The 27779-nt window shown below is 40.0% G+C and overlaps 1 protein-coding gene across 1 annotated transcript; it reads left to right on the forward strand.

Moving 5' to 3' along the window:
- On the forward strand, window positions 1-27287 carry FGF9 (fibroblast growth factor 9). The gene is made up of 3 exons (XM_074958342.1): window positions 1-537; window positions 7924-8027; window positions 23855-27287. The coding sequence occupies exons 1-3, from the start codon at window positions 261-263 to the stop codon at window positions 24098-24100; spliced, it is 627 nt and encodes a 208-aa protein (XP_074814443.1). The 5' UTR covers window positions 1-260; the 3' UTR covers window positions 24101-27287.
- The last annotated feature ends 492 nt before the right edge of the window (window positions 27288-27779 follow it).

A 27779-nucleotide genomic window follows, 5' to 3' on the forward strand; every position in this document is an offset into this window, starting at 1 on the left:
ATACACATATATATGTTTATAAATATGTCAGTGTGAGAGTATAAAGTGGTGGTTTCTTAGACTAACAGGGGTTTGACCTTGACCCTGTACCAGTCAAAACAGAATATTACTTTTATTTATGCATTTAATGGATTGAAGAAAGAACATTTTCTCTGTAACTGCAATAGGGAGGGGAAGTGGAGTGGATATACCCAATCTTATATCTCCTGGGTTTGGCACCATTATTGTTTATTCTTGTTCTCTAAAAACAGAATCTTCTGATGGCTCCCTTAGGTGAAGTTGGGAACTATTTCGGTGTGCAGGATGCAGTACCCTTTGGGAATGTGCCCGTTTTGCCGGTGGATAGTCCGGTTTTGTTAAGTGACCACCTGGGTCAGTCTGAGGCAGGTGGGCTACCCAGGGGGCCTGCAGTCACGGACTTGGACCATTTAAAGGGGATCCTCAGGCGGAGGCAGCTATACTGCAGGACTGGATTTCATTTAGAAATCTTCCCCAATGGTACTATCCAGGGAACCAGGCAAGACCACAGCAGATTTGGTAGGTATTATCATTAACCCTTTAGTGGTCATGTGATGAAATAATGTGATGAACTAATAAAAAGACGGGGGGAAACGCGACGGGAGGAGAATGATTTATTGTTATTGTTATGACGGGCCAGCTACAGAAATGTGTACGGAAATGCAGATACGCCGGTGGCACAACTGCAGCAGCCAAAGCAGTGGCACTCACAGTATTTTTAGTAGTAATATTTCCTAGCTCTAAGTTATGCCTGAGGGTAGAGAGAGAGATTGGGAGTTTTTGTTTTATTATTCAGGACGCTTCTACTGAATGGGCTGATTTCACGAGTTTAAAGGGTTTTTAATCGGTAACTACTACAATTTAAAATCCACTGAGTTTCCTGAAGGGAGTGGCTCTCAGTCTGTAGCCACTTTTATGGAAGGGTTTTAAAAATACATATATCTTAATAAGGTAACTACCTGAATTATAAACGGATCGTCTTGATTCTCAGTGAGGGATCCACCAGCAGACCCTCCCTGTCCGCACAAGAGCTCTCTCTGAATGATCTCTGCGTGCATAAAACAAGATCTTAGTTATGAAATAAGAAGAGTGACAATACATTGTAGGGCGCGCAGGTATCCAGTTAAGACCCATGCTTGTCATTTTCCATAAGCATGCAGCAAAATGTGGGCTCCCTGAACTATGTGTGTGTAAAGCTGGGAGCTAATTTTAAAGAGCATTCCGTGGATTTCATTTCCAGAGGTCGCTATTTGTGACTCAGCATTGGGGACTGGAGGGCTTATGCCTTCATCCACTTTTAAGAGCCTGTGAGCGCATACGTAGTCAAATGGGCCTAGAGCTACCTTCCTGGCAGTGTAATTTTAAAGACTCTGTCGGGTGCATCTATAAAAGTAGCCGAGTCACTTTGGATGGAGTGACTTATTGGTTTTTAAGGAGGGTGGTGCCTTCGTAGCTATCCAGGCTGTTGGAAGGAGTTAACTTGTGAGTGAACCCACCTGACAGCACTTAAATTAGGTCGTAAAAACAAAGTCCTGTGGTGGGTTCCCCGGCCCCCCCTTCATGTTTTAATGCCAGATGTTGAACAAGATCTAAATTGTATTTTATTGCTTTTGTGGGGCTGTTTAGATAATACCAGTGTTGTAAGGGATGATCTCCAAAGGTATTCGAGGGCGGGCGGAGAGGATTCAAACGTGCACAGTCACCGTATGTTAGCCGCTGTCAGACTTTTCTGTCTGATAATTTAACGTTGTTTCCGAACACCCGCCTTCAATCGCACACAGCAGCCCACCGCTCTCAGAGCTAGGAGCTGCAGCTAACAGGGAACCTGGCAGGGCTTTCCCTGCTTCATGATTGTTTTGCTAAAAAAAAAAAAAAAGACAATTTTATAAACAAACGCACATACAGAGGAAGTAACACCTACGGTCTGGCCGAAACTAGGATGAAGGCAATACCCTGTAGAATAAAATACTACGGGGAATGCAGCGGGGCTTTCCAGCCCAGCCTAAACTCTGAAGGAAAGTTGAGAGAGGGCTTGACAGCAATATCTGCCTGATTGTTGCATTCTCCCCCGGCTCCCCGCCTTTTCTGTGGGGGCGCGCGCGTGCGTACACACACACAGGTTAGCGTCTACCCCGGGAGCAGGCGGTGCTGTGGTCTGCGTGCGCCCGGACGGAGCTGAGCACTGGGAAGCACTTTGCCACAGAGCGGCAGCAGGCGGCTCGAGCGTGTTCCGAGGCGAGCCTGGCTCACGCCGCTAGCAGGTGTACGGCGGCCGCGCGGCGGCGGCGGCTGCTCCTTCGCGCGTCTGCCTGGGCCGCAGCAGGAGGCACTCTGCAGGGTCCTACACCCCTCCGGGTTCCCCCCGTTCGGAGGGGCGCCGCCAGCTGGTCCTGCCCAGCGCGGCGGCGGGGACCGCGTTGTTCGGAGCCTGTTTTCCGCCCGGGTTTGCCGCCGCAGTGCTGGGGCGCGAACCGGGGCCGTTGCGAGGGGGCCGCTGCTCTAGCACTGCGGCGCCGCTTCGGCGGAGGAGCTCTTTGCTCTCCCGGCAGTTTGCCGAAGCAAAGCGCGGGGACTGTCTCCTGCCCGTTTGCAGGCAGGGCTGTGGGGTTGGCAAAGGAGGGCCCCGGGGTGGGGGTGTTGGGAAGGGGTGCTGGTTTGACTTAGGGTGGGGCGGTGTTATCTCCTTGCAGGTGTACCAGGGCTGGATGGCACCCCCGGTGCCCGGGCGGGCGGGCGCTTAGTAAATGTTGCTGACCTGAAGTCTCCTTTCCATCTTCTAGGTCAGGGACGTCCTCGGCCGCACGTACAGGCGGGTCCTTCCCGTCCCAGAGCTAGCGGGACCCCACAGGGGCAGCCTTGGGGTGGGGGCTGGCAGTGGGGGTTTCGGGGCAGAGCCAGGAAGAAGTCCCCCAGGAAAAGGGAGGACAAAGGGGACCAGAGGCTGTTTGTAAACTATCCCCAGGCCCTGCTGTGCGCTCTGGGGCCCCCGCTTTGCCCCAGAGGAGCCCTCAGCTAAAAAGCCGACTCTGGGATGCAATTTGGGAGGCGTGCCTATGGCATGCAATGAATCCAGCTCGCCTGTGTGCTGGGAGCCTGAATAGTTTGTATTGTTACAGCCAAACGTACACCTTAAAAAATCGCGCAGTGACAGCAGAATTAGCTCCCCCCATGATATCCCATGTGATCAAAGCCTTATCTCTCTGGGGTGACAAAGGATTTTTTTGATGCAGTCTCCTTTGGTCTAGGGCATTTGGTAGACAGTGGAGTCATTCAGTAACTCTGGGACAGTGAGGGGCGTGCCCTTTGCGTCAGCACCGCACTGCATGCACAGCATTAAAGACCCAGGAATATGCAGTGGGGGCCCGGGGGGGGAAGCAGCTGAGAGGTGACCTCCGTTTCGGGACCCGCCGCAGCCACAAAGAAGCTCCGCAATCAGCACCTGTACCAGCAGCAAGGGAAGGAGGAAGCTCCTGCAAACCACCCACTCGACTGTCTATATAAGTCACCCGTGACCGCTGCGAGCCTGCTACTGTGTTAGGCTTGGGATCCGAGTTTTGTTCAGGAGAAAGGTGTGTGTGTGTAGGCGCAGTGTGTTTTATAGAGCTACTTCGGGACCAGCCAGAGTTGAGCCTGTGGGAGAGGGGGCAGGCTGAGGTGCTCGCTAAAGCGGGGAACCATAAATCTAGTGGGCTTTCTTCCCCTTGTGGAGGCCAGTGATCCACAGGGTGCTGCATGGCCTGACCTAGAGCATCTCTGCAGCAGTCCTTGGGCAGTGGCTGCAGTGTATGTGACTAACATCCTTTCCCCTGCTGCCCGGCTGAAAGGGGTGGGGGTGCAGACAATAGCTCCAGAAACGGGAGTGGAAGCAGCAGCAGAAACAGCTTCTGGCACTTCCCCCTCTTCCTGGTGCTGTATATATGTGATCTCGTCTCTCTCGGTTTATTTATTTATTTATTTTTTTACCCCCTCCACTCTCTTCTTGAAAGGGACTGGGCTGGGGAGAGGGCTGGCGTTGTAAAGGAAAAAATGGAGGTACCTAGCTCGATCCTTTAGTTTTAGAATCGTAGAACCATAGGGTTAAAAGGGACTGCAAGGGTCATCTAGTCTAACCTCCTCCAACATGCAGGAATTGTTGTGTCTAAATCATCCAAGACAGGTGGCTATCCAGTCTTTGCACAGGGAAAACTCTCCCTGAGTTCTAGCCTGAGTAAGGACTGCATTCTAGGGGTCTGGACGAGAAATAAAGGACACCTGAGGGAGGAAAGGAAGCCTGCAAGAAAAAGTGTTCCCATTTTCTCTCTCTCTCTCCCCGCTCCCCCTGTTACTGACTGTGTGTGTGGTGGCGATGATGCAGCAGCACCACCCCCAGAAGCATTGTAACACCTCTGGATGCAGTAATTGCCACAAAACACAACATCCTTGGAACTGCAGCTGAGTTGCAGTTGCCACTGACCAATACAACCAGCAATTCTGCCAGCCATTTAAAGTTATCTAGGGTCAATATGCTCTGTCAAAGCCTGAGGAGCCCTCCTGCCTCTTGGGGAGTTGTAGCTACTCTCTGGTGTTTTAATTGGCCTCATGTGGCCATGCAGGAAAAGAGAGGTGACAGCTGTGACTGCCAGGCAGCACTTCCCAGCTGAAATGTTTGTTCCAGCTGAGTGCCAGAATCGGAGCTTTCCAAAAGCAGACAGTAGGTGTCCAGGAAAAGAAGCTGCAGCAGCAGGGCTGCTCCAGTGATTTGTAGGGATTGGGGGAAAGCCTGGGAAATCCCCGCCTTGTCCTTCTCTTCCCTGTATTCCCCTTCCCATTTTGAGCTATCTGTTTCATGAGTCTGAACTTCAGTAACTTCCTAGCCAGGGAGTGTATCTTTTTTCCTCCTCTCTCTTTTTTCTGTGGTAGCATTATCACTTGCTAAATATATTACAGCACAGTGCTATTTACCTAGCTCTTTGGCTCCAGGTTCTTTGTGGCTTCCCTCCTCTGTGCTGGGCACCTCATTACCTCCTCTCTGGAAATTTCACAAATAAGTCACTGATGGCTTATTTAGTGTATTGGTGATTTATGACATTTTATGGTGTTAAGTGGAAGCCACATGTGCCTCAGTCCTGCAATATGAAAAATAAATAACTATACTGAGTGAAAAACAGAAATGTACAAAGGGTGGGACAAATACAGTGCCTAGCTATTTAAGGCCAAAGAAAATACATTTGTAGTTCCAGTCTTTACTATTGTGTATTAGACTAGATAAAAGTTGAATTTATTCTGCAAAAGGTGTACCTACTCACCTCCCATGGCATTGGTAGGAATATAGGAATTACCCTACATGGTCAGACCAGTGGTCTATCTAGTCCAGTATCTCTAACATGGTTCAGTATCAAATCGTTCAGAGGAAGGTGCAAGAAACACCGATGCAGGCATTTGTGGAATAACCTTCCCACTGGAGAAGTTTCTTCCCAACTTCCTTAGAGAGAAGTTGGATTCCGCCATGAAGTGGAAATGTTCAGTGTCTGAGAATAAGATGCTCACACGTTTTGAGAAAATTATATCTTCATTTTGGAGGCTGTCAGATTTTTGACTGGAAATGGGGCCTAAGCCTCAAAGTTCAGAGGTGTTTTGGCCTGGTATTTTGGTTTGGACTACTCTAATTTTGAAGGGAAAATATCCCTTTTAATATCCGGTTCAACTTGTAAGTATAGTTTGTATAATGTACACATAGTAAAGTGAAAATATTCACAAGGGCATAAGGCCAAATCATGCAATCCTTAAACTGGCAAAACTCCCAATGAAGTCAATGAGAGGTTTGCTTGAGAGTAAGGACTACAGGGTAGGCCCAAAATAATCTCTTGAAGTACTCTAGTGCGTAATATATAATACTAGTTGTGAATGGGCTTGTGTATTTAAAATATTCAGATGGCTCTATTGTAATCTCAAATATGTGGGTGTTCATTGCCAGTTACCTTGAAAAATCTGCTACTGTGCTTGCAGTAGAACATATGACAGCACTCCCTCCCGACAGTCAGCAATGTGCACCTAAATATGTGAAATTAGAACAGCAATTAAGGTCATGCTCCACTTTTATACATGCTCAACATTACTAACTTAGAGCTACAATATGGAATGCTATACACTTAATATAAGAGTTGGCCTCATTTAAAATTCCTTGGTAATGTATATCAAGTAATATGATAGTTCAATGAAAGTCTTACAGAAGAAGCCTCATTAACAAGATTTGGAAGTATTATATATGCAACGATAAGGGGAAAGTTTTTTTTAATTGTTTCAACGGGCTGATTGTGTCCGAAACACCACCATAAATACTGTATGTTGCATACCATCTCTTATTATTTCAAAGACAAAATTCCATAATTACCAAATATTTCCCCACTACATTTGCGAAGCCCTCTCTCTGTGTACATATGTACAAAGCAATTTAAAATATATAGGCCTTAATATGTCAGGGTTACCAAAACTGTAAACATACAGTGTAGTGCTGAATAATATATAAAGTAATGATCAATAGTCTCTTATAGGGAGTACATTTCATCTTTACATTATCTTGGCTACAAAATTTTCCCATAGGCTTTGACTTATATTTTATTAGATTTATGTGGCTCATGCCTGTTATTGATTAGTGCATAGACTATTTTGTGAGAGATGAAAAATTAATTGTTCATAAATCCATGAAAGTACTTATTCGCCAGATAAGACTCAACACTGCAATATTACGCGATTGTTTTATGTCAATATAATTTCCAATAAGCTTTTTTTTAGATAGCTATGTGGGTGCCTAGACACACACATTCTACCAATTTATTGAAAATGCCTCTCTACATTTTATTTTATGGCTCAGAAAGTAGCTTAATGCAGCAATATGCTGCTTTTGTATTAATGTTGCAGTATAGTTGTTATGAGATCATAGTAGTCTTGCACCAATACTCCAAAATGAAAAACGATGTCTATTTTGTTCCACTGAAATTCTAGATTTGTACAAGTCTTGGGTGATAGCATCCTCGATGATGAGGTAAGCAATTTGCAGGGAGGGGAAGGAAAAAAAGCCAGAACCAGGTGACTTGGTGATGCAGATGCACGCTGAACTCTGGGAACTTTGCAGAAGCAGTGTTTCTCTGCAGAACATTCTGATCGGTAGTGCACAAATGCCTCTTTGGGAGAGTATTGTAAAATGTACAAAAATCATTTATGCAGGTTTATTTGGAGCAGGAATATTTTAATTTTCCAAGTTAGGATGAGTAAAAATATCATCCCAGAGAGTTAGATGAGTAGTTTGTAGACAAATGTGTGTGAGGCTCTGGACTGCACCTCAGATTTTCATTTCTCAAGTTTTTGGAGGACTGCGCTGTGAGATTTCTTTCCATGTATGTATTCCTCATTCGATGATGCTTGGAAATAAATGCTTCTCATAGCAAACAGATAACATTTTATTTTCCTATTGCAATTTTTATTAAAACATGTTTTTAGGGATTTATTTGGCAAAACAAATTTCATAGCCAAAATTAACATGATTAAGGAATCTATCTGAATAGTTTACATTTTTTCTTTGAATTTATTGTTTGTGGTGCAAATCAGGATACTGATAAACGTTGTGTAATATGACCAAGCGGTAGAGTTTTGTTTAAAAAAATGCTGGGAAAGTTGAGAATAATCTCTTGGCTTGACACCCTTATGCTATCTGCAATGCATCATTCTAGTAGAGGCTTAGGAGAGTTAACTGTTTCACATATTGTGTATTTTAAAATAACACATTCAGTAGTTCTCCTACTTGTTGGAGATATGGCCCTAAAGTGGAAAAACAATTTTGATATCTCCTTGTCAATTAGTGATCTATCAAAAGCAAATAATCTTTAAATGGAAACAACCTTTACATTTCTTTTGTTCTGTATTTTGCAGGCATACTGGAATTTATCAGTATAGCAGTGGGCTTGGTCAGCATTCGAGGGGTAGACAGTGGACTCTACCTTGGAATGAATGAAAAAGGAGAACTGTATGGCTCGGTAAGTTCCTCACCAGTTTCAAAAATCATGCTCTCATCTGATTGCATTAATTATTATTAGTGTTACAGTAGCTCCATGAAGCCCTAATGAGATCTGAGGCCCATTGTGCTAGGCATTGTACAAACCCATAGCCGCTGCTTTAAATATTTTACAGTCTAATTTAAGACAAGCTGGAGCAAGTCAATATAATAAACAAACAGGGAGGACAAGGGTAACAGTGGCAGGGAAGAGTGATTATGTAGACAGACTACAACTCTCAAGTTTTTTTTTTTTTTTTTTTTTAAATGATAGTAGTCAGGAAGTTTTAATGTCCCTTGTTTATAAATGATCATGGCTAACAGGCCGTTTATAGTAGGCATTGTAGTAGAAGTCGGTCTTGAGGGATTTTAAGAAGGACAAGGTGGCTGGTTTGTGGATTTATTGGGGGATCTCTTTTCAGGCATAAGGGGTGTATGGAGAACCAGACGTGTGGGTGATAAAAGTTATCATCCTTGGAAGGGGCAGCAGAAGTTCCAAGAATGGAGAGGTAGGGAGAGGCTAAATTATGCAGGGCCCTAAAAGCAAGGAAAAGAAGTTTGTTGTTCTTGTGTTTGAAAACTTGGCAAGATTGTGAGAGATAGGGGCAGGGAGGGTTTGAGGAGGGAGGAAAAAATGGTGTCTAGGGATTTCCAGTGTGAGAGTCATAATGAAGAAGTAGTGCTACTGGACAAGGAGGGTGGCAGGACTGATGAAGGGGAGAACATATCTAGAATGGAAGAAGGTTGTGTAGTCACTGGGCTTCCTTCAGAGGCAGGAGGAAGCAGATACTGGTGATGAGTGAGAGCTAGGGACTGGTGGGACAGGCCTTGCAGTGAGAGGGAGAAAGGAGTTGAAGGTGATGGAGAGTCTGGCCTGGAGGGAGTCACTGAGGATGAGATGCGAGAGTCAGGAGTCAGTCAGTGACAAAGGGGTTGGGGAAGAGTGAGGTGGGGAGTAGATGACCGCTACAGGGAGGGGATAAGTGAGAAGTGTTGGAGGAAATGTTTTTGAAGGGGCGAGGGAGGGGCTGTGAGCACAAAGAGCGGGAGAGGAGAAGCCCAGTGCCCCCAACACATGTTCCGTTGGGGATGATTTGGAGTGGAGAGTGTGTAGAAAAGGAGAAGCTTCCACATGGGAGAGGTCCAGCAGAGCAGTGTCCAAGGGAGATCCAGGTTTCATGCTCTGTGCTCTGACATCATGCTCCACGAGAGCAGGGAGATAGAGGAGTCAGGGATGACTGCCCTTTTTTTGGAGATGGAGCAGGATGAGGGAAGTGGGGCTTGAGGAGTGTGGGAGGGGAGTCCAGAAGGATAGAGGCGATTAAATGAAAGGATGTAGGAGGCAGGAAGGGGGAAATGGAGAGAGGATCAGGGTTGGGACAAATATCACTGGAAACCAAGAGAAGACTCAAGGGACGGTGAAGATGTGGGATGTGAATTGGTAAACCTAGGAAGGAGTGGGAGATCCAGAGGAGGAAGAGAGGAGACGACAGAGTGGGGATGGCAAAAGGGACAGAATATAGAGCAAGTGGGGTGGGGGAGGAGGAGGGAAGAGACTATGATCTAGAGAAGAGGTGTGGGAACAATGATACATGAGTAGTGACAGCATATTTACTAGTCATGGCCAATCTTAAGGAATAATTATTGTGCAATTGATAAATAGTGCAAAGAACCAGTTAAGACATGAATTAGTTATATGGCTGAATTACGCAGAGAAACAAGAGTAATATTCCTGATTTTCAGTTCATGAGGTGAATTGTTTAAGCAGATAAACATATGTCCAATGAACCAATTAAATTATGCTACACTTTTCAGATTTTATTTAAAGCAAATATCTAGGGATAACAAAAGGAAAGGAATTAAAAAATGACTCCGTTTTACTGATGAGGCTTTAATAAATGGATTTGGGAAGTTAATTTTAGTAATGTGACAGAACTTTTACAAGTTAGGTTTGTATTCTGTGTTTGTATTATAATGTCACACTGAACTAGTGAAAATACTCCTTGTTAAATGTTTTTTCAAAGTAATATTTTAAAAAATGGAGCCCTTCAGAAAGAGGATTGCCAGACTGGGGGGTTCCATTTGTAAATGCATGACAAGAGATTGCCTGTCCTCATACTACAGAGATGCAGTATACCAAAGATTGATGATGATCAAATCGTATTACTTTCAATGAAACATAAGATCTAATGGCTACTCAGTGTTATGATACTCAAAAGCCTTGTCACCACTAGTAAAATTAGTACCCATTTTTGAGCAACTGCCAGCTACTGTGCAAATGCTAGTGGAGACGGGGCTCAAAGCAGGTTTTTATGACAGAAATGCCTAGTCTACATTAGTGTAATAGGACCAGAGCAGGTGCATTTCTGCTGGTTGTTACTGTTAACAGGTGCTAACTTTGCTAGTGTAGATGCAGTGAGTGGGAAGAATATGTATTTACATTGACATATATCTCTGGCCGAACATTATAAAAGGTGTGAAATGTGTCCAATACTTCCAAATCAACTGCCTTAAGGCACATATCCTCCCTTTTGTGTGTTAAAAGGCATGGAATTTGAGGCCTTGTCCTGAGATATCTTTAGCACCTCTGGAGATGGGACAGATGGCAGAGTAGAACACCCAGGGTATGTGACTACTGACAATTCTCACAGAAGGCAAGAGATCGCTGGGAACAACAGTGTCAGTTTTGGTAAATCTTGACCCATCCATGCTCCCCCTGGCTTTCCTAAAGCCCTGCCTATTGGGTAGATCCCCACTAGCTGTTTGTCCTCCCCTCTTCACAATATGTAAGCTTCAAAAGGAGGAGCTCCTCCATCATCATCATCATAACATTTAAAATCTTAAATGCCTGTAAAATGATTTTTCTTTGTATCAAGCTGCTCTCAGGTAGGAACATGCTATGTAGAGTGGCTGTTTTCAGAGTCCTCCTCTTTACCCCTCAGTTCTGGCCTGCAAAACTGAGTATTTGTGTTGCATCCATGGAGAGGCCAGAGGTCGTTCTCTGTGGCCATAGTTGGGAGGCTGCTTTGTAGTAACTTTTCCTTCTGTGCAGCTACTTTGTGCCTTCCACTCACATTGACTCCCCTTCTTAGCATGCAAAGAAGACTCAGTATGATTCCCCTCGACAACAGAGCCCATGCAACAAGATGAGATTTAATATAGATATAAGTAAGTTTTGTTACTGAAAGAGGAAATGAATATCTGTGTTTCAATCTGTAAATTGTCTAGAAAATAGCTAATTTGATTAAGACCTACATGAAATAATCTATAGAAAACTAAGCATGACCTTGCACGACAAAAGTACGGTGTGTGTTTTGAAGAGAGAGATATTATAGTGTGGGTGTATTGCTTAGGAAGGTAATACCTCACTACAGCATCTTGTCAGGACTTCACCTGTGATATTATATGCACTTCTGGTTTGTTCCTGTAAATTTGCAAGGACATATACAAGAAATCCAAAGATTGGCAAATAAGATATTTTGAGAAAAGAGATTTTCATGGTCCACAGAAAATAACTTGGTATGGGTAGAGGGCATAATGTCACATTCCATAAATACCTTTCAGACTACAATGTAAATAAAAGAAGAGAATTATTTGGTCTTTCAAATGTAGGACAAGGAGCAAGGAAACTAAGTGAGAAAAAGTTTAGGCTATATGTTAGGGAAAAAAGATTTTAAGAGCAATTGGGCTAGGTAAGTAGTCAAAGTATCACTGCAGATATGTAAGAACAGGACAGAAAAAACACTACTGGAAAATAATGTCACCTTGCGATAACACTTAGCATCTTTGATCCAGAAAAATGCCAAATACTTTATACTCACTTCACTTCACCACCACTGTGAGATCAGCCTCATATGGGACAGGGAGCAGGGAAGTCTTTAGGTACCAACCTCATTGCACAGCATAATGGTCCATCTAGTCCAGCATCCTGCCTTCTGGCAGTGGCCAATGCCAGGTGCTTCAAAGGGAATGACTAGAACAGGCAATCATCAAGTGATCCATCCCCTGTCATCCACTCCCAGATTCTGGCAATCAGAGCATGGGGTTGCATCCCCATCCATCTTGGCTAATAGCCATTGATGGACCTATAGTCCATGAAATTATCTAGTTCTTTTTTGAACCCTGTTGTAGTTTTGGCCTTCATAAATCCCCAGGCAATTAGTTCCACAGGTTGACTGTGTGTTGTGTGAAGAAGTACTTCCTTTTGTTTGTTTTAAACCTGCTGCATATTAATTTCATTGGGTGACCCCTTGTTCTTGTGTTATGTGAAGGAGTAAATAACACTTCCTTATTCACTTTCTCCACACCAGTGATGATTTTATAGACCTCCATCATATCCCCCCCCTTAGTTGTCTCTTTTCCAAGATGAACAGTCCTAGTCTTTTTAATCTCTTCTCATATGGAATCTGTTCCATACCCCTAATAATTTTTGTTGCCCTTCTCTGTACTGTTTCCAATTCTAATATATCTTTTTTTATGATGGGGTGATCAGAACTACATGCAGTATTCATGGTGTGGGCACACCATGGATTTATCTAGTGGCGTTATGATCTTTTCTGTCGTATTATCTATCCCTTTCCTAATAGTTCCTAACATTCTGTTAGCTTTTTTTGACTGCCACTGCACATTGAGCAGATGTTTTCAGAGATCTATCCACAGTGACTCCAAGATCCCTTTGTTGAGTGGAAACAGTTAATTTAGACCCTATCATTTTGTATGTATTTGTATCAACATTTGTATGTAGTTCCAATGTGCATTACTTTGCATTTATCAACATTGAATTTCATCTGCCATTTTTGATGCCCAGTCTCTCAGTTCTGAGACATCCCTTTGCAACTCTTATCAGTCAGCTTTGGACTTAACTATCTTGAGTAATTTTGTATCATCTGCACACGTTGCCACCTTTTTTTACCCCTTTTTCCAGATCATTTATGAATATATTGAACTACACTGGTCCCAATAGAGATCCCTGAGGGGATACCACTATTTACCTCTCTCCATTTTGAAAACTGACCATTTATTCCTACCCTTAGTTTTTCATCTTTTAACCAGTTACTGATCCATCAAAGCACCTTTCCACTTATCCCATGACTGCTGACTTTGCTTAAGAGCCTTTGGTGAGGAACCTTGTCAAAAGCTTTCTGAAAGTCCAAGAACACTATATCCACCGGGTCACCCTTGTCCAAATGTTTGTTGACCCCCTCAAAGAATTCCGATTGGTGAGGCATGATTTCCCTTTACAAAAGCTATGTTGACTTTTCCCTCAGCTAATCATGTTCATCTATGTGTCTGATCAGTCTGTTCTTTACTATAGTTTCAACCAATTTGCCTCTTACTGAAGTTAGGCTTACTGGCCTGGAAGGTCTGCTGATTTAAAAGGACTTTCAGGAGGCAAATTTAAGAGAAGCTTCTCTGCCTGGGGAAAGGGGGTTGTTTTTAAATAGACAGAGGCAATTTTGCATCTCTGGTTATGAACTTTTTCTGATAAGTTTCATTAGGACAAGTTTGCTTCAAGGTTCACATGAAAGCAGACAAAATTCACAGGTTTCATGTGAAATGTACAGATGTTGCAATTTTGTTCCTTCACATCAAGTCCTGCAACCCCTTTTGTTCCCCTCCTACAAGAATCCCCTCTTTTCTTTTGTGTTTTTCTAGGCAGTGATCTGACGGCTTTCATTACTGTCTTCTGCCACCCTTTGGTCTAACCAAAGGTGTTCATTATCTCATCTCTTTTTCTGTAAGAGTTGATGTGGCTGCTTTTCTTCTGACCCCCAGTTCCAAAAGGGTCTTTGTTGTTGGAGGGGAAGGGAAAGGAGCTTGAGCCTTTCTCTCTCCCTCTGTGGTGGGGCAGGAAACAGCCTGCCCTGCTGCTAGCTCCATCTTTGTTGAGCCTACAGGCCTGCAAGATGCCCGATGATCTCCAGTAGCTGTGGGTAGGGAAAACCTGCCTAAGGTTTCTAGTCTGCCCTCAGCTTCCCAGATGACCCTTTTAGGATTTGTATGGGGCAGCCCTGTTAAAACTTGAATAGTGTTAATAGCCCCATGCTGTTCTTCTAGGATAGACAGGGTGGGAGTGAATGCAGATTGAAGGATGCTTCAGCCAGTAACCTAGATGGTAGCAAAGATACAGAGGAATTTATATGGGAAAGAAAGGGGGCTTTTGGGGGTGTGGGGGTACCAGGCCATCTGAAATCAGCATATGAACTTGTATGCCTAGTTTTAAGAATGTAGGTATGCACTCTGTTCATCTGGGCAGATCAACTTTTTTAGTAAAACTGGAAATTGGCCCTGGTTGTATTGTCAAAAATTCAGTTATAATCCCTGGCACTGTGCAGGGACATTGGTTCAGTATTGATTTAAAGGGAAGAGCTAATGAATCACCAGCATTACTACCTACAGCACCTAGATTTTCTTTATAGGGCTTCATTCTAAACATTGACTAGGCCTGAGCATAGTCTTATGAAACTGAAAGCAATAAGACTGAATGACCTGAGTGATTCTCTCAGATTCTGTGATCAACTTCTTACGATGCAATGTACCAGTCATGTAGTAGTGTTATTGAGTTATTGAATGAATAATGCCATATGTATAGTGTCAGGGATACTCAAATCAATCCCAGTCGACTGGCTCCCAGTTCTATTGCACATCCAGCCTCCACAGATAGGAAGAACTGCCCCAAAATCTCGCTCTCTCAACCATGTCAATGCAAACACGAGGATCCTGTTGCACAAGGACCTGCAGAACCCACTAAAGACAAGATTAAAATCCTGCAACCCTCTGTAGAACTGCATCAAGACCCTTACACTCAACTTTGATGTTGAGTTTCAATGGAGAGCCACACAGAACATTTCAACAGCTCAAAACAAATAGCTCGTTGCTGATCCTGCTGAGGAACCACTGGGTTTTGACTTATGTCAGAAAGACTGGTGCAGATTGAATTGCATCAGGACATCTCATGGGAGATGTGGACAAACCCCCTTTAAATGGAAAATGAGGCAAACACCTGTATGCAACTGTGGTCACCAGGCACAAACAATGGAGCATATCATATCTGAGTGGCCCCTTCGTTCTTTCACCAGTGGCCTCAAGGACCTTCACCAGCTCACTGCTGCAGCAACATGTTGACTATCAAACCTAGATATCGATTTGTAATCATTGCTACCTACCCAAGCCACATGAAAGAAGAAGTAGCATTATTTCTTTTAGTTACAAATGACAGACATATCATAAACTAAAATATGGTAAAGCAGGACATACTTAATCCTTTATTTACTGACCTTCCCCTTCCCCTTTGTTGTTTTAAAAATGTGTTCAAATTTTGGATGCTCATGAAAGTTGGGGGCCAAAAGAAATTGGCAAGTGTTATGTGAGCTTCCCTGCATATCTTTTTTAAAGTATACCTCATTCCTGATTTGCTGCTCCCCAGCTATTCAAATCCCAAACTTTTCTGAAGCAAGGAATGTTAATTATGCTAAACTGTATGGTAGGTCTTATGAAAAAGTTTACTAGAGAAAGTTTCTGTTATCAAAGCTGCAATTAATTGACTGGATAAATTTTGAACAATTAAAGATGGATTCCACTGTTTTTTTTTTTAGGGTTGGGGAGAGGGAAGTTATCAAAACACCCAAGGCAGCTGACTTGTCTAAGCAGTCATTGATGGCTGAAATAGTTGCACCTCTGAGAGCCTAATTTAAATTACAGCAGCACAGAAGATATTCCTGGCCTATCTGAGGGAACTCTGATGTTAAATCTCATATGTCCTATTTAGAAAATGAATGACAAAAAATATCAAAACAAGTGATCTTAGGGCAAGATTATCTCATTGAAACTCAAAATGGACAAATGTGAAAAGAAGTGGATAATCTGGAAAACAAAACTAGAAGAAACAGCCTTTGAATGTTAAGGATCACTGACTGACTGTCTTAAAGGGAAAAATATTATTAGTTTTCTTTAGTCGTTGCTCCCTGAAATTTTTAAATTGGGTCTTCAAGTCCCCAAAGTGTAAGACCAAAAAAGTGGGATGCTGACAAACCCATACCCATAATCTTTAAATAGCTAAAATGTAAGACGATAATGATAATGAATCCTGCCAGGTAAAAGTGGTGGTGGTGGTGGGTTAGGGAGCAAGTGGGACACAATGTTTGCCTTAATATCAATTTATTTTTGCTTAGCTGACCAATGAAAGGATTACATTTAATGGCCTCAAGTAGATTCCATGGGAGACTAACATTAGATATGGTATCAGGTACACAGTACCCAGCAAACTCATCAAGATCTTGCCAGGCTCCAGTGGAGGCTTTGCATGTCAATGACTAGATCTGTCCAAAATTAAGTGTGTGTGTGTGTGTGTGTGTGTGTGTGTGTGTTTTAAATAGACCTAAAAACTTGTCCAACATGGAAGTTTGAATTGCATCCACAGTGTTGATTCTAGAATGCTAGTGTTAATAAGATCGCAATCCTGTATGAGCGGGTAAGCCACCAAAGAGCCTGTAGAAGGATTGGGGCCTAGAAATCTAGTTTACCAGAGCCTGAACAAACTATTTTACTGAAAGAATCTAAAATTAAATATTTTAAATTCTATAAATTGCTACTACTATTTATATACTATTATAAACATATTTTTATTTTGGGCATTGGGGCAAAATGTTATGGCTCATATGACTTCTTTAAATATTGATTTGTACTTATAAAGGACAACTTTATCTAATGATACTGATTAAACAGCCTGGCTATATTTTATATATTCATTGTTTTTAAACAAAGTTTAGTGAAATTAATATGTCTATATATATTTAAAAAGTTACTTCATATTACTGTCTTAAGACATAGTATATATGTTTAGTCTTCTGAATATATTGTACGATTGCAGGACAGTATACCTGATTTTACATATTTGATATCTTTTGACCCCATAGAATGTGGGGAGCGAGGATGGTCTGGGTCAACTTACACTCTTCAATAATCTGAATGTGTCTGAAATGATTCACTGAGTGTTTTAATTTTTTTCCTGTTATCATTATAAACCTGATCCAGCTCCCATTTAAGTTAATGAGAATTTTTCTACTGCCTTCAGTAGAAATTGGGCTGGGTCTGATGTCAGTTTGCATAATATAAAACATGTAAACCTTGTTTTCAGATTCTTGGAAGGGCTCACTGAGACTCTTTCAGCCAAGTATTCTGAATCAGATGCACAGATCATGTTGGCAGCTGTAGTCTTGAGTATGGCAGGCAACCCTAAAATAAGGAAGTCAGTGGTGTAAATAGTGCATGGCACAGAATGATCCCAATCCTGTTGGCACTGAAGACAGTGGGAAAACACTCAAGAATTGGCCCATTGTTGTTTTCCTTACAGACTGACTTTGTTGGGCAGGACTGGTAAAGAAAACAACACAAGTCCCAATCCTGCCTAAGTAAATTTCGAGCAGATCTTCAACTTTTGAAGTCCATAGATCTCTGACAATTTACACAGCTGAGGCTTTTCCCTGAGAGTTCTGCAGTTTTTCAATGGAAACCTGTGCAGGCCCTCAGCATCATCATCCTGTTGTGAATGAGTTTGCAAGTATCTCAGTATCCAGACATTGAAGTAAATGCAGTTATCTACTTCATTCAACTGACTATAATTAAAGTGATCCTATATATATATATTAGAACAAGTAAACAGATGTACACAGTGCACAGTCACTGCTGGCAGAAGTAAATCCATCCGCACTGGAGTTATTTTAATTGTTTAAATAAATGATTACATATCCAGTGAAAGCACATATTAAAAACTTCTCTGATACCTTAGGAAAGTTTCAATCCAAATAGCGTGAGTGTCAGTAAAATGAAAGACTGTCTTGTGGAGTTGGGGTGTGTGTGTGTGTGTGTGTGTGTGAGAGAGTGATTTATTTATTGATAGATATCATAGGTCCTGGATCTAGGGGTGCTGCTGCACCCCCTGGCTTGAAGTGGTTTCAGTTGTACACAGGGTTTACAGTTTGGCTCAACAGCTCTGAGCATCCCCACTATGAAAATTGTTCCAGCACCCCTATATATATTCTGGCTCTAGTGAAGTCAATGGCAAAACTCCCAGGATTTAGCCATCAATGCTGAAATCTTCTCCTTATATAAATAACAGCAAGTTTCACTGCCCTGCCAATGTGTGTCAGCTAGAGAGACAATAGGTTCTATGTCCAATCAATCATTGATCCTTCTGATCAGACTGCCAACAAGCAGACCATGTTCTACCAGCTATGCTCGTAATTTTAGGATTGTTTTGGATGGAAGATGTTGGATACAATAATGCTTTTAAAATGCTTCCACATGATTGAAGATAAACACAGAATACAGTAAATGGAGGTGTATGCATAATAAAACCTTCACACACGTGTAACACGATGCAATTGTTTGTCAGTAAACAACACTTTGGAACAGGAAGCTAAGATTAAAACAGTAGCCATTTGAAAGTACAAAGTGACGTGAGATAGGCAAAATGTAATTACCCAATTGGGATTCAGCCAAGATACTTGGCCTAACATCCCTGCTTTTGTGAAAAGTGCCATGGAATATTTAATGATCATAACTGGCCTGAATTTCAGTTTGCTGCATTATTTGGTAGTAGTCTCCTTCAGCTGTATAATCCTGGGCATTCTTTCAGCAGCATTAAAACTTTAAAAAAAACAAATAATGTTTTTGTCGTCATTTGTCAAATGATTTAATAAATAGCATTAGGTATGATAGCATTCTGGCTGAATATTGCCAAAACTATGCTTGAACATAGTTGTCAGAGAAAAATGGCAATGTGCAGGAAATAATATATTCAACTAAAGTGCTTATCCAGCTCTGTTCACCAACTCAAAAAGAAAAGTTTCAGAGTAACAGCCGTGTTAGTCTATATTCGCAAAAAGAAAAGGAGTACTTGTGGCACCTTAGAGACTAACCAATTTATTTGAGCATAAGCTTTCGTGAGCTACAGCTCACTTCATCGGATGCATCCAATGAAGTGAGCTGTAGCTCATGAAAGCTTATGCTCAAATAAATTGGTTAAAAAGAAAAGTGACACTCCTCAGTCACCAGTACCTCTTCCAACAGTAGCTGTGGTTTCCCTTGAGGTCTTCCGTCCAACCAGAGACCAATCTTGCTAAATACGTGAGATCAGACAAGAAAGTAGCCCTGTATATGGCTGCTGTAATATTTATGATAGCTCTTCAGTTAGAGTAAATAATGTAATATGTTTGTTTAATAGCCTATTCAGACTGAGTATGAGACCAATTTTATATATAATGCTCTAATTTGCAAGTAGAAAAGTGCTTAAAAATTAAAAGGGTCTGTTCATTACATTTTGTATAGTTATGTTTTCCTCTCATTGAACACATAACTTTCATTATTTTGATATGAGATTAATGGGAGTTGCAGGCACATATTTAGGGGAGAATATATGTGAAAATATAACTCTTCTTAAGAGAGGGTGATGTAGGATAGATATACAAAGAGCTTTGATCAAATCAAATTTACCTATTTTTATAATGTGCTGGGACTTTTGGATTAAGCATTTACATGTAAAGTGTCTTCTCTGATTCAAATCAATGTAGTAGTCCGTGTGAAGCAGGGCAAAATGATGTGTTGCACAGAAATAAGAATGTATAACAAGCACGATAGATGGCATGTTTATTGTCATTTCAGTAAGGATGGAGTAAATGGTCAGATTTCAAAATCCATTATACAGTTTTAAATGTAGCCCTAATTAACAGGCTTTAGAAGGGCAGAAAAGATACTGAATATTTTTGCACAGGATACTATACTTTGTTTTCATTTACTAAGCAACACAAATATATAATACGAAATATTTGTCCAATAAAAGTAATTTAGCCTCAGACTGAAGTCATTTTCAGAATAATACCCATATGGATTAAACATTTTCTTATTTTATTATTCTACATTTTAAATTAGCTGCTCCATAAGAATATATTTTAAAAATAATCTAGTCAGGCATTCATTGTGGTGTCCGATAGTCTTGCACTTTATTAATTCATAGTCTTACTTTTAATGGGTCTGGCTGAAAGTTTTGATGTTGTAATTACTGTTTTCTCCACTGCGAAATAGTGGATAATATATAAAAAGAGAGAGGGGTTTCCATAGTAGCTAATGTTCACCAGATTTTCTTCCAAAGCACCAGGTTAGCAGACTTCTGAATTAAATCCATATTCACCACTTGAGCCCTGTGATATAATTGAATAGTTCAAAGATACATATTATATTAACACCTACAGTTAAATAAGCTAAAAGAGGTAAAACATGGAAATACAGTAAAATGAGAATTGATCACTTTATAGTGGAATACTCTATAAACTGTCTTAGTTGGAAACGTGGTGTGTTGTGCAACATCTGATTTGTATGGTTCCGAGGTCAAATCTTGAGCGGAGCCTTACTTGATTAGCACTTCAAGATTTGGCCCCCAAATTGAACAGTTTGGTGAAGGCAAACAGCCTTTTCTCTCGCAGGAGTAAAGGTTAGAGTTTCCACTGCTATCCCACTTAGATACGTTTGGTGTATGTGTCGGTCTCGAGCAGAATTCATCTAGTAACGTTAAATACATTGTACTGTAAAGTATGCGCAGATAAGTAATTACAAAAAAAAAAAAAGCTACAGATCACAGCACAGAGAAACAATGGAGTATTCTAAGGCCAACTTTTGCTTTCACGCTATGCACAATGTACTTTCAGAAAATCACAGCCAAAGGGGGAAACGCTTACCAATAATGTTCCCCCCAAAACCTCAGGGTTGACTTTCTGTGAATGGTCCACACACTGAGCTGGAAGGACAAAAGGGTATTCCAGATGGGTTCACGTATGTTATTGCTCAAAACTATTCCATGCATGCATCATTCTCTGCTCTTATGTATTCTCCTCCACCTAAATTATGTGCGCTTCTGTCTTGAATAAGATGCACGGGCACTCATAATATGGTTGTAAACTGCTACAGCTTTTTGCAACATTGATTTATAGCAATTTCTATCTATCTAAGTACTTCTATGGTCTCTATTGCTGTGGCAGCAATGTTAGGAGGGGATAGGGAGGGCAAAATCAGATGAAGTCCGCATTTGGTAATGGATTAGTGTTATATCACTAATTAACAGAGCGCCTTGTCCAAAGCCCATCAAAGTCAATGGAAGTCTATTTACTGCAATGATCTGTAAACCAAACTCCAAATTTCCATCTGTCCTAGACTGCCATACCATATCAGTTCATGGTACTTTAAATACACATTTCACATAAAAATATGATTGTTTAGATATGTATAAATTATTACCCATATCCTGGGAAGATAAATATTACAGTGTGTACTATATGGATCTTATACCAATTTTTCCTAAATGAATTATTTTGATATGGTACAAAAAAGGGCCTATCTATGTTCCAAAAAGAAAATATGGGAAAATTGGGAACCCTTCATAAAATAGAAATTGAAACTGTAAGGTGAAAAATATGTGGAACGAATGCAGTATAATAAATAAACTCAATCAAGGTCTGATGATTAAGTATACTGTAGTGTTGTCATAATTGATTAAGCATTCCAGATGAAGGGTTAGACTATTTTAAACTGTGTACCTGGGTATGGGAAAATACTTATAAAAATATACATCTGATAGTACTAAAAGACCATTTCTCAGTATGTACGAAATGTAAATGAAGTGAATGAATAAATAATGGATTCAAGAAAGGACAGAATACCATTTTATCGAGATCTGTATTTTTAACAAGGACTGATTCTGCAGTGCATGTCATGTGATCAGATTCCCTGCAGAGAGCAGAAAACTTAATTTGAATTAGTTTTATGTCCCCTGTGGAGATAAAGGCACAGCATTAAACACCAATCAGCATCTGCTTTTGCTATTAAAAAACACACAGTAATTTTAAAAATCACCCAAAGTACAAGAAATGTTAAGTCAAGAGCAGTATTTAAAGATTATTTGGTTAGTATAAGAAAGATCTTGATCTCAAAGATGTATGTGTAATGTTCTATATATGGTATGGGAGGCTACTAGAACACATTTAATTCTCACCTTTTTAAAAAATTCAGTAAAAACGTGTTATTGGTGCAATCCCAGCTCTCAAAGTCAATGGGGCAGCTTGTGTAATTAAATCTTACACAAGTAGCAGGTTGCAAGATTGGGCCCACTGATGCTTGAGGATTTATTGAAAACAAATATTTTTCTTCATTTTCTAAACAAAAACCAAAACCTGAGCAGTATTGCAATGTATAAAATATTTCACCAAATTGCCATCAAAAGCGCCAAAAAAGATAAATACAAACATCTTAAAAAGTTGCCTACAAATTGTGATCTAGGATGCACACACATGGGAGAAGATGGTCATGTGCTTAAAGACCAGGGCTGGGAGTCAGGATTCTATTCCTGTCTTTGTCACAGATTTCCTTTGTGACTTTGGGCAAGTCATTTCACTTAAGTCACTCTGTGTTTGTTTCCTCATCTGTAAAAGTGTAATACCTACTTCACAGGTGTGTTTTAAGGTTTAATTTGTTAATGTCTGCAAAGTACTTGGAGATCTTCTGATTCAAGGTAATAAATGCATATAACATACAAAGCATTATCATCATTTGTGCAAAATATTATAGTAATTGGAGTTCGATAATAATTAAGGCCAGAACTTGAGTTGATGTCAATGGAACTATGCTGATTTACAACACCTGAGGATCTGTCCGCTGGGACCTAAATCTAGTCTCAGTTACATGGTGTAAATCCAGAATAATCTGAGTGATTCCACTGGAGTTACAGCTGAAAGCAGAATTTGGCTGATAGATAGATAGATGTAGCTCCTATTCATTTCACCGAGAACTGTGCATATGACTCTAGGGCCAAAAGTGGCTCTAAATTCTTTTTTCTTCTTGGAGGCTCAGAGGCTCTTCTTCACTTTCTCCTTAAGTTCTTTCCCTCACTCTGTAGGTCTTGTGTTCTGATACAAGGCTCTCTCAGGGGCTTGACAACTCTGTTCCCCAGTGTTCAGAGGGGTGTGTGTTGAGCTGTGGCCCTCAATTTTGAGTTCATTGGCTCTACAGCTCTTCTTACTTTGGCCATCGAAGGACAAGATCCTGGAGTCTTTGCTTTGTTGCCCTTGTGAGTTATGCCTAGGTTGAGGACTGGAGGATCAGGTGCAAAGGGAACAAAAGACAAAACTAGGTGTTCTATATATCTGTGTGAAGAATTATCGCTTAGCAAATTGGTCAGACCCTAAATTCTGTTTTAATAAGCCAAGTAACAGATATTAAAATAGTATTTCTTTCAATTCAGTATTTCGATTACTCTTTGGAACAAATTCACTTGGATTTTAAGGTATTAAATTATATTTGAAACCCACAGAACAATTCTGTTTTCCTTTTGCTGTATCTCACAATTCAAATCCTTTGCAGAAAAATAAATAAATAAATAAAGAATTTTAAGACGATACGTCCATTAACATCACCTGGCTGTGAGCTGCTTTTCTCTTTCGAATGAGTGGTAATTAAAACATTGCTATTTTTATTGTTTTTTAAAACAGGTTATTGAAAGAGCTTTTTAGCTTTCACACACAGTTGTCTATGTTGTGATTATTTTAGGCAACACATAGAAATAACGGAACTCTGTTGAATCTTTTCTATAGTTAACATTAGGAATGTTTACCTAGCACAATTCGCTATACTTGCAATGAGTCACTGGTATCGATAAGTAAAGATAATCTTGTAATGTTTCCTTTAAATATGGTAATACATGCATTAAATGGATAGACAGTTATTTTTAGTACTGGTTCCTTACTGCTTTTTCTTTTGTCTTCTCAGGAAAAATTAACCCAGGAGTGTGTATTCAGAGAGCAGTTTGAAGAAAACTGGTATAATACATATTCATCAAATCTATATAAACATGTAGACACTGGAAGACGATATTATGTTGCGTTAAATAAAGATGGGACTCCAAGAGAAGGGACTAGGACTAAACGGCATCAAAAATTTACACATTTTTTACCTAGACCGGTGGACCCTGAGAAAGTACCTGAACTATATAAGGATATTTTAAGCCAAAGTTGACAAAGACAATTCCTTCACTTGAGCCCTTAAAAAGTAACCACTATAAAGGTTTCATGCGGTGGGTTCTTATTGATTAGCTGTGCCATCACATCAGCTCCACTGTTGCCAAACTTTGTCGCATGCATAATGTATGATGGAGGCTTGGATGGAACATGCTGATTTTGTTCTGCACTTAAAGGTTTCTCCTCCTGGAGGAGAGCCTATGCCCACTCACTTGATTTATTATGAGAGAGAGAAGAGTGTGTGTGTGAGAGAGAGTGAGAGAGAATGAAAGAGAAAGAAAGAAGCAAAAGCAAGGAGGAAAAAGGACTGATGCATGCTGGGAAATAGACACGCTTTTAAATTTTTGATCAGTTGTACTTCATCATATATCAGCATAGCTGCCATACTTTGATTCATCAGGATTTTTGGCTGGTGGCCTGCTCAAGTGTACGCTGCATTTACAAAGGCATGGAGGGTGCAGTCTTACTTAAACAAGAGACTTTTCAGTTAACTGCTCACGGGGTATCGTCCCCTTGAGTTTAAAGCAAAGACCTCTTAGTGGAAAAAAAAAAGTTAAATTTATTTATAGAAATTCCAAAGGCAACATTTTATTTATTTTATATATTTATTTATTATAGAGAGTTTATTTTTAATGAAATATGTACAGGCCAGATAGGCATTTTGGAAGCTTTAGGCTCTGTAAGCATTAAAATGGCAAAGGCCACTATGAACCTGTGGTAAATTCATGCAAGTAAATATAAAAGGTGCATGGATACAAAAACAATTCTAGTGACCCTAATGTACTAAAGGCGACAATCTATTCTGTGCCCATATTATTGTAAAAGTATGCACACCACTCATGACACTGAGTATTCACTCTTCTGACTGCTTGTTTCATAGCTTACCCCCAGAGGATTAAAGATAAAACTGGGTCTTCAACTTTTATTCTGTGTCTGTACTATTTCCTCTCTGATAAAGTGACTTATTCCATCGTTGTAAACTTCTCAGTTGTGGAAAATATAGGGGTTGGTATGTACTCTACTTGTTAAAACCTATTGCAAATTATACCAAAGCTAAATGATAAATATGCTTTTTTAAAGCAGAACACCAGAAACAACTTAACTAATATAAATGGTTGTACTAATTAAGATTATCACAGATAACACAGAATGGTTTAAGAGGGCAAGAACCAGGTTAACAGGATCTCTCTTGTAAACATGTTTATTTGTGCACTTGATTATCTGCTATGAAATTATACAAGTTCCATAGGGGTCATTGTAACATCTTTTATGGAAAATTGCTTTCAGTGTGAACTGTCATAATACATGATATTAGCACCCTTCTTAAAGTAAAACTTGCAAAATGAAACTAATAAATCTCTATCAGTAATGACAATGAGGGGGAAAGTATTATACTTGTTTTTTTTCCCTGAAGTTACCTTCAAATATTCATAAACTATAAATGAGATTACAATATGTAATATACTTTATATGGATTTTGTATCATTTTATGTTAAGCACATAAACACATATTGTTACTGGTAATAATTTTGGAACTTGTTGTTAGGAAAGAGACTATTTTTCACAATACTCTGAGGAAAAAAGAGCAAAATTGTTAGCATATTTAACAAAATGGAATTTATAATTTTTGTATTACTTACGTTTTGACCTTACTTCACTTTGCCACTGAATTCACTGGGAGATAGATCAGGCCTTAATGCTCCTAGCCAACTGCATACAGAGACTGACTGTGATCATGGACATATTTTGGGGTAGCTATACTTACCATTTCTAACCCAATTTTGATTATTAATCCTTTTTTTGCTCTAATGCATAATTGTCTATGTGGTATAAAATATGTAATTTGAAACTTAAATCTATTATGGAATAGCATATGGCTTAATGTCATGGACACGTGACTTTTCTGTGCTCCCAGCTATAATAGGTAGCAGAGACTGTGTCTTGACTCACACCACTAGTATACTAAATCAAATAGAAATGTGGCATTTTATAATAATTGTTTTTGAATGCTAAAGCTATATAAATTAACTTAGTTGATTTAAGATATAGTTAGGCATTGCCTGTTTGTTTATTTGTGTAGGGACTATGTTCTTGTTTAAGAATTTACAGCATTTTATAATAGCTTATAAGATCATTCATTTGTTTATTTTTAACCCTCTTCACTGTTGCTGAAACAGACAGAGAGTCTGGATGTAGGTTGACAGAACACTGAATCATTTGAGCAGAAGGTATTAAAAACCTATCTGGTCAAAAGGGAGGAATGAGTTTCCAGGACATACCAGGTTCATCATTCAACATTAGAGGTTAACTTAATTGCAAAAAGGTGGATTATAACTGAATGTACACTAAATCCACAAACATAAGGACATTCATGACAAAGGTTAAAAATGCCATGAGTTGAGGCCACAGTCTGAGTCTTAACATTGAGTTTCCTTGGATTTTTAGTCATAGTCAGACCATTTATATCACTTAACATTTTTATTTAATTTATTTTTTGTATTTTTTTAAAGAAAGGATTAAAAACCAAGAAAAAATGTTTTATGAGCTTATGGCAGTCGATACAATAAACTGTAACCAATTTACTCAAGTAACCCATAATGGTGTGTAAATACTGAATTTATGTAAATATAGAAATATGGAATTTCACGTAGGCATTATTGTGAGACTGGACTGTCTGGGAGTTGGCAGTGGGCCACAGAGCCTTTCATCTCAGGTTCACTGGTTCAGATTCAGCTTATGTCAAGTAGTGAACAAAAGTTTGTTCAGTCACTTATGTAAAATGTTTGTTTTCTAATGGAGCAAGGCTCACATAACAAAACCACTATTACATGGGTGCCAGTTAGCACCCTTGCCAGGGACTGAATGGGCATGGAGACTCAAATGCCCTTTCATTCCTCACGTGATCCTTCTAAATCAAGTGTGAAGATAATTGATGGGGCAAAGTGGGGAAGCTTGCACTACTGCTGTTCTTGTGCTGTGGACAAATAGAAGTCTTTATTTTCTAGTGCTGTCAGTCTGGCACCTTTTTTGAGCACTAAAATTCACTTGGAGAAAAATCTGAAAAATATTGGTGTTATTTACTTGATAATCTGTAATGGTGTGTAAATACAGAATTATGTAATTTGTATAAATATATTGTTATAGAATTTTGAAAATTGGTATTATTTACTTGATGTTCCATTAGAACTGTTTTTTACAACTGCATGTATGTAATTATGGTATTTAAAAATATTTTCTGCTGGCTCTTACAGGAGATGCGAGAAAATTCCACACAGAGCAAAATCATGAACGTTTATATATTTTTGCTAATTTGGGATATGGGGAAAAATTTCTTTCTGACGAGTTGTTTTGGGGATTTCACTGCAAGTAAACCTGTAAACGATTGGGCAGTCAGTATGGAAAAAATGTGTTAAGATCCAAATTTAGTTGGACGCATCTCTTGGTTCTGATCTAAGCCTGGTATGTGACCAGCAGTATTCAAAAAATAGCAAAGAGTGGGTGGGAGGCTTGGCAAAGGAGAAAGGTGCTGAGGGTAAGAAGACAAATTTCAGAAAAAATAATAATCTTACATTGTTACCAATCAGAGTGGAATTTCACCCACTCTTTTACCTAGAGGAAAAGTACATTTTTGTTGTTTGACTGGGTGTAAAGTGTGTGGAGATGGAGGAGGGGAAAAG

The sequence above is a fragment of the Natator depressus genome, chromosome 1, assembly GCF_965152275.1.
Source record: "Natator depressus isolate rNatDep1 chromosome 1, rNatDep2.hap1, whole genome shotgun sequence".
NCBI lineage: Eukaryota > Metazoa > Chordata > Testudines > Cheloniidae > Natator > Natator depressus.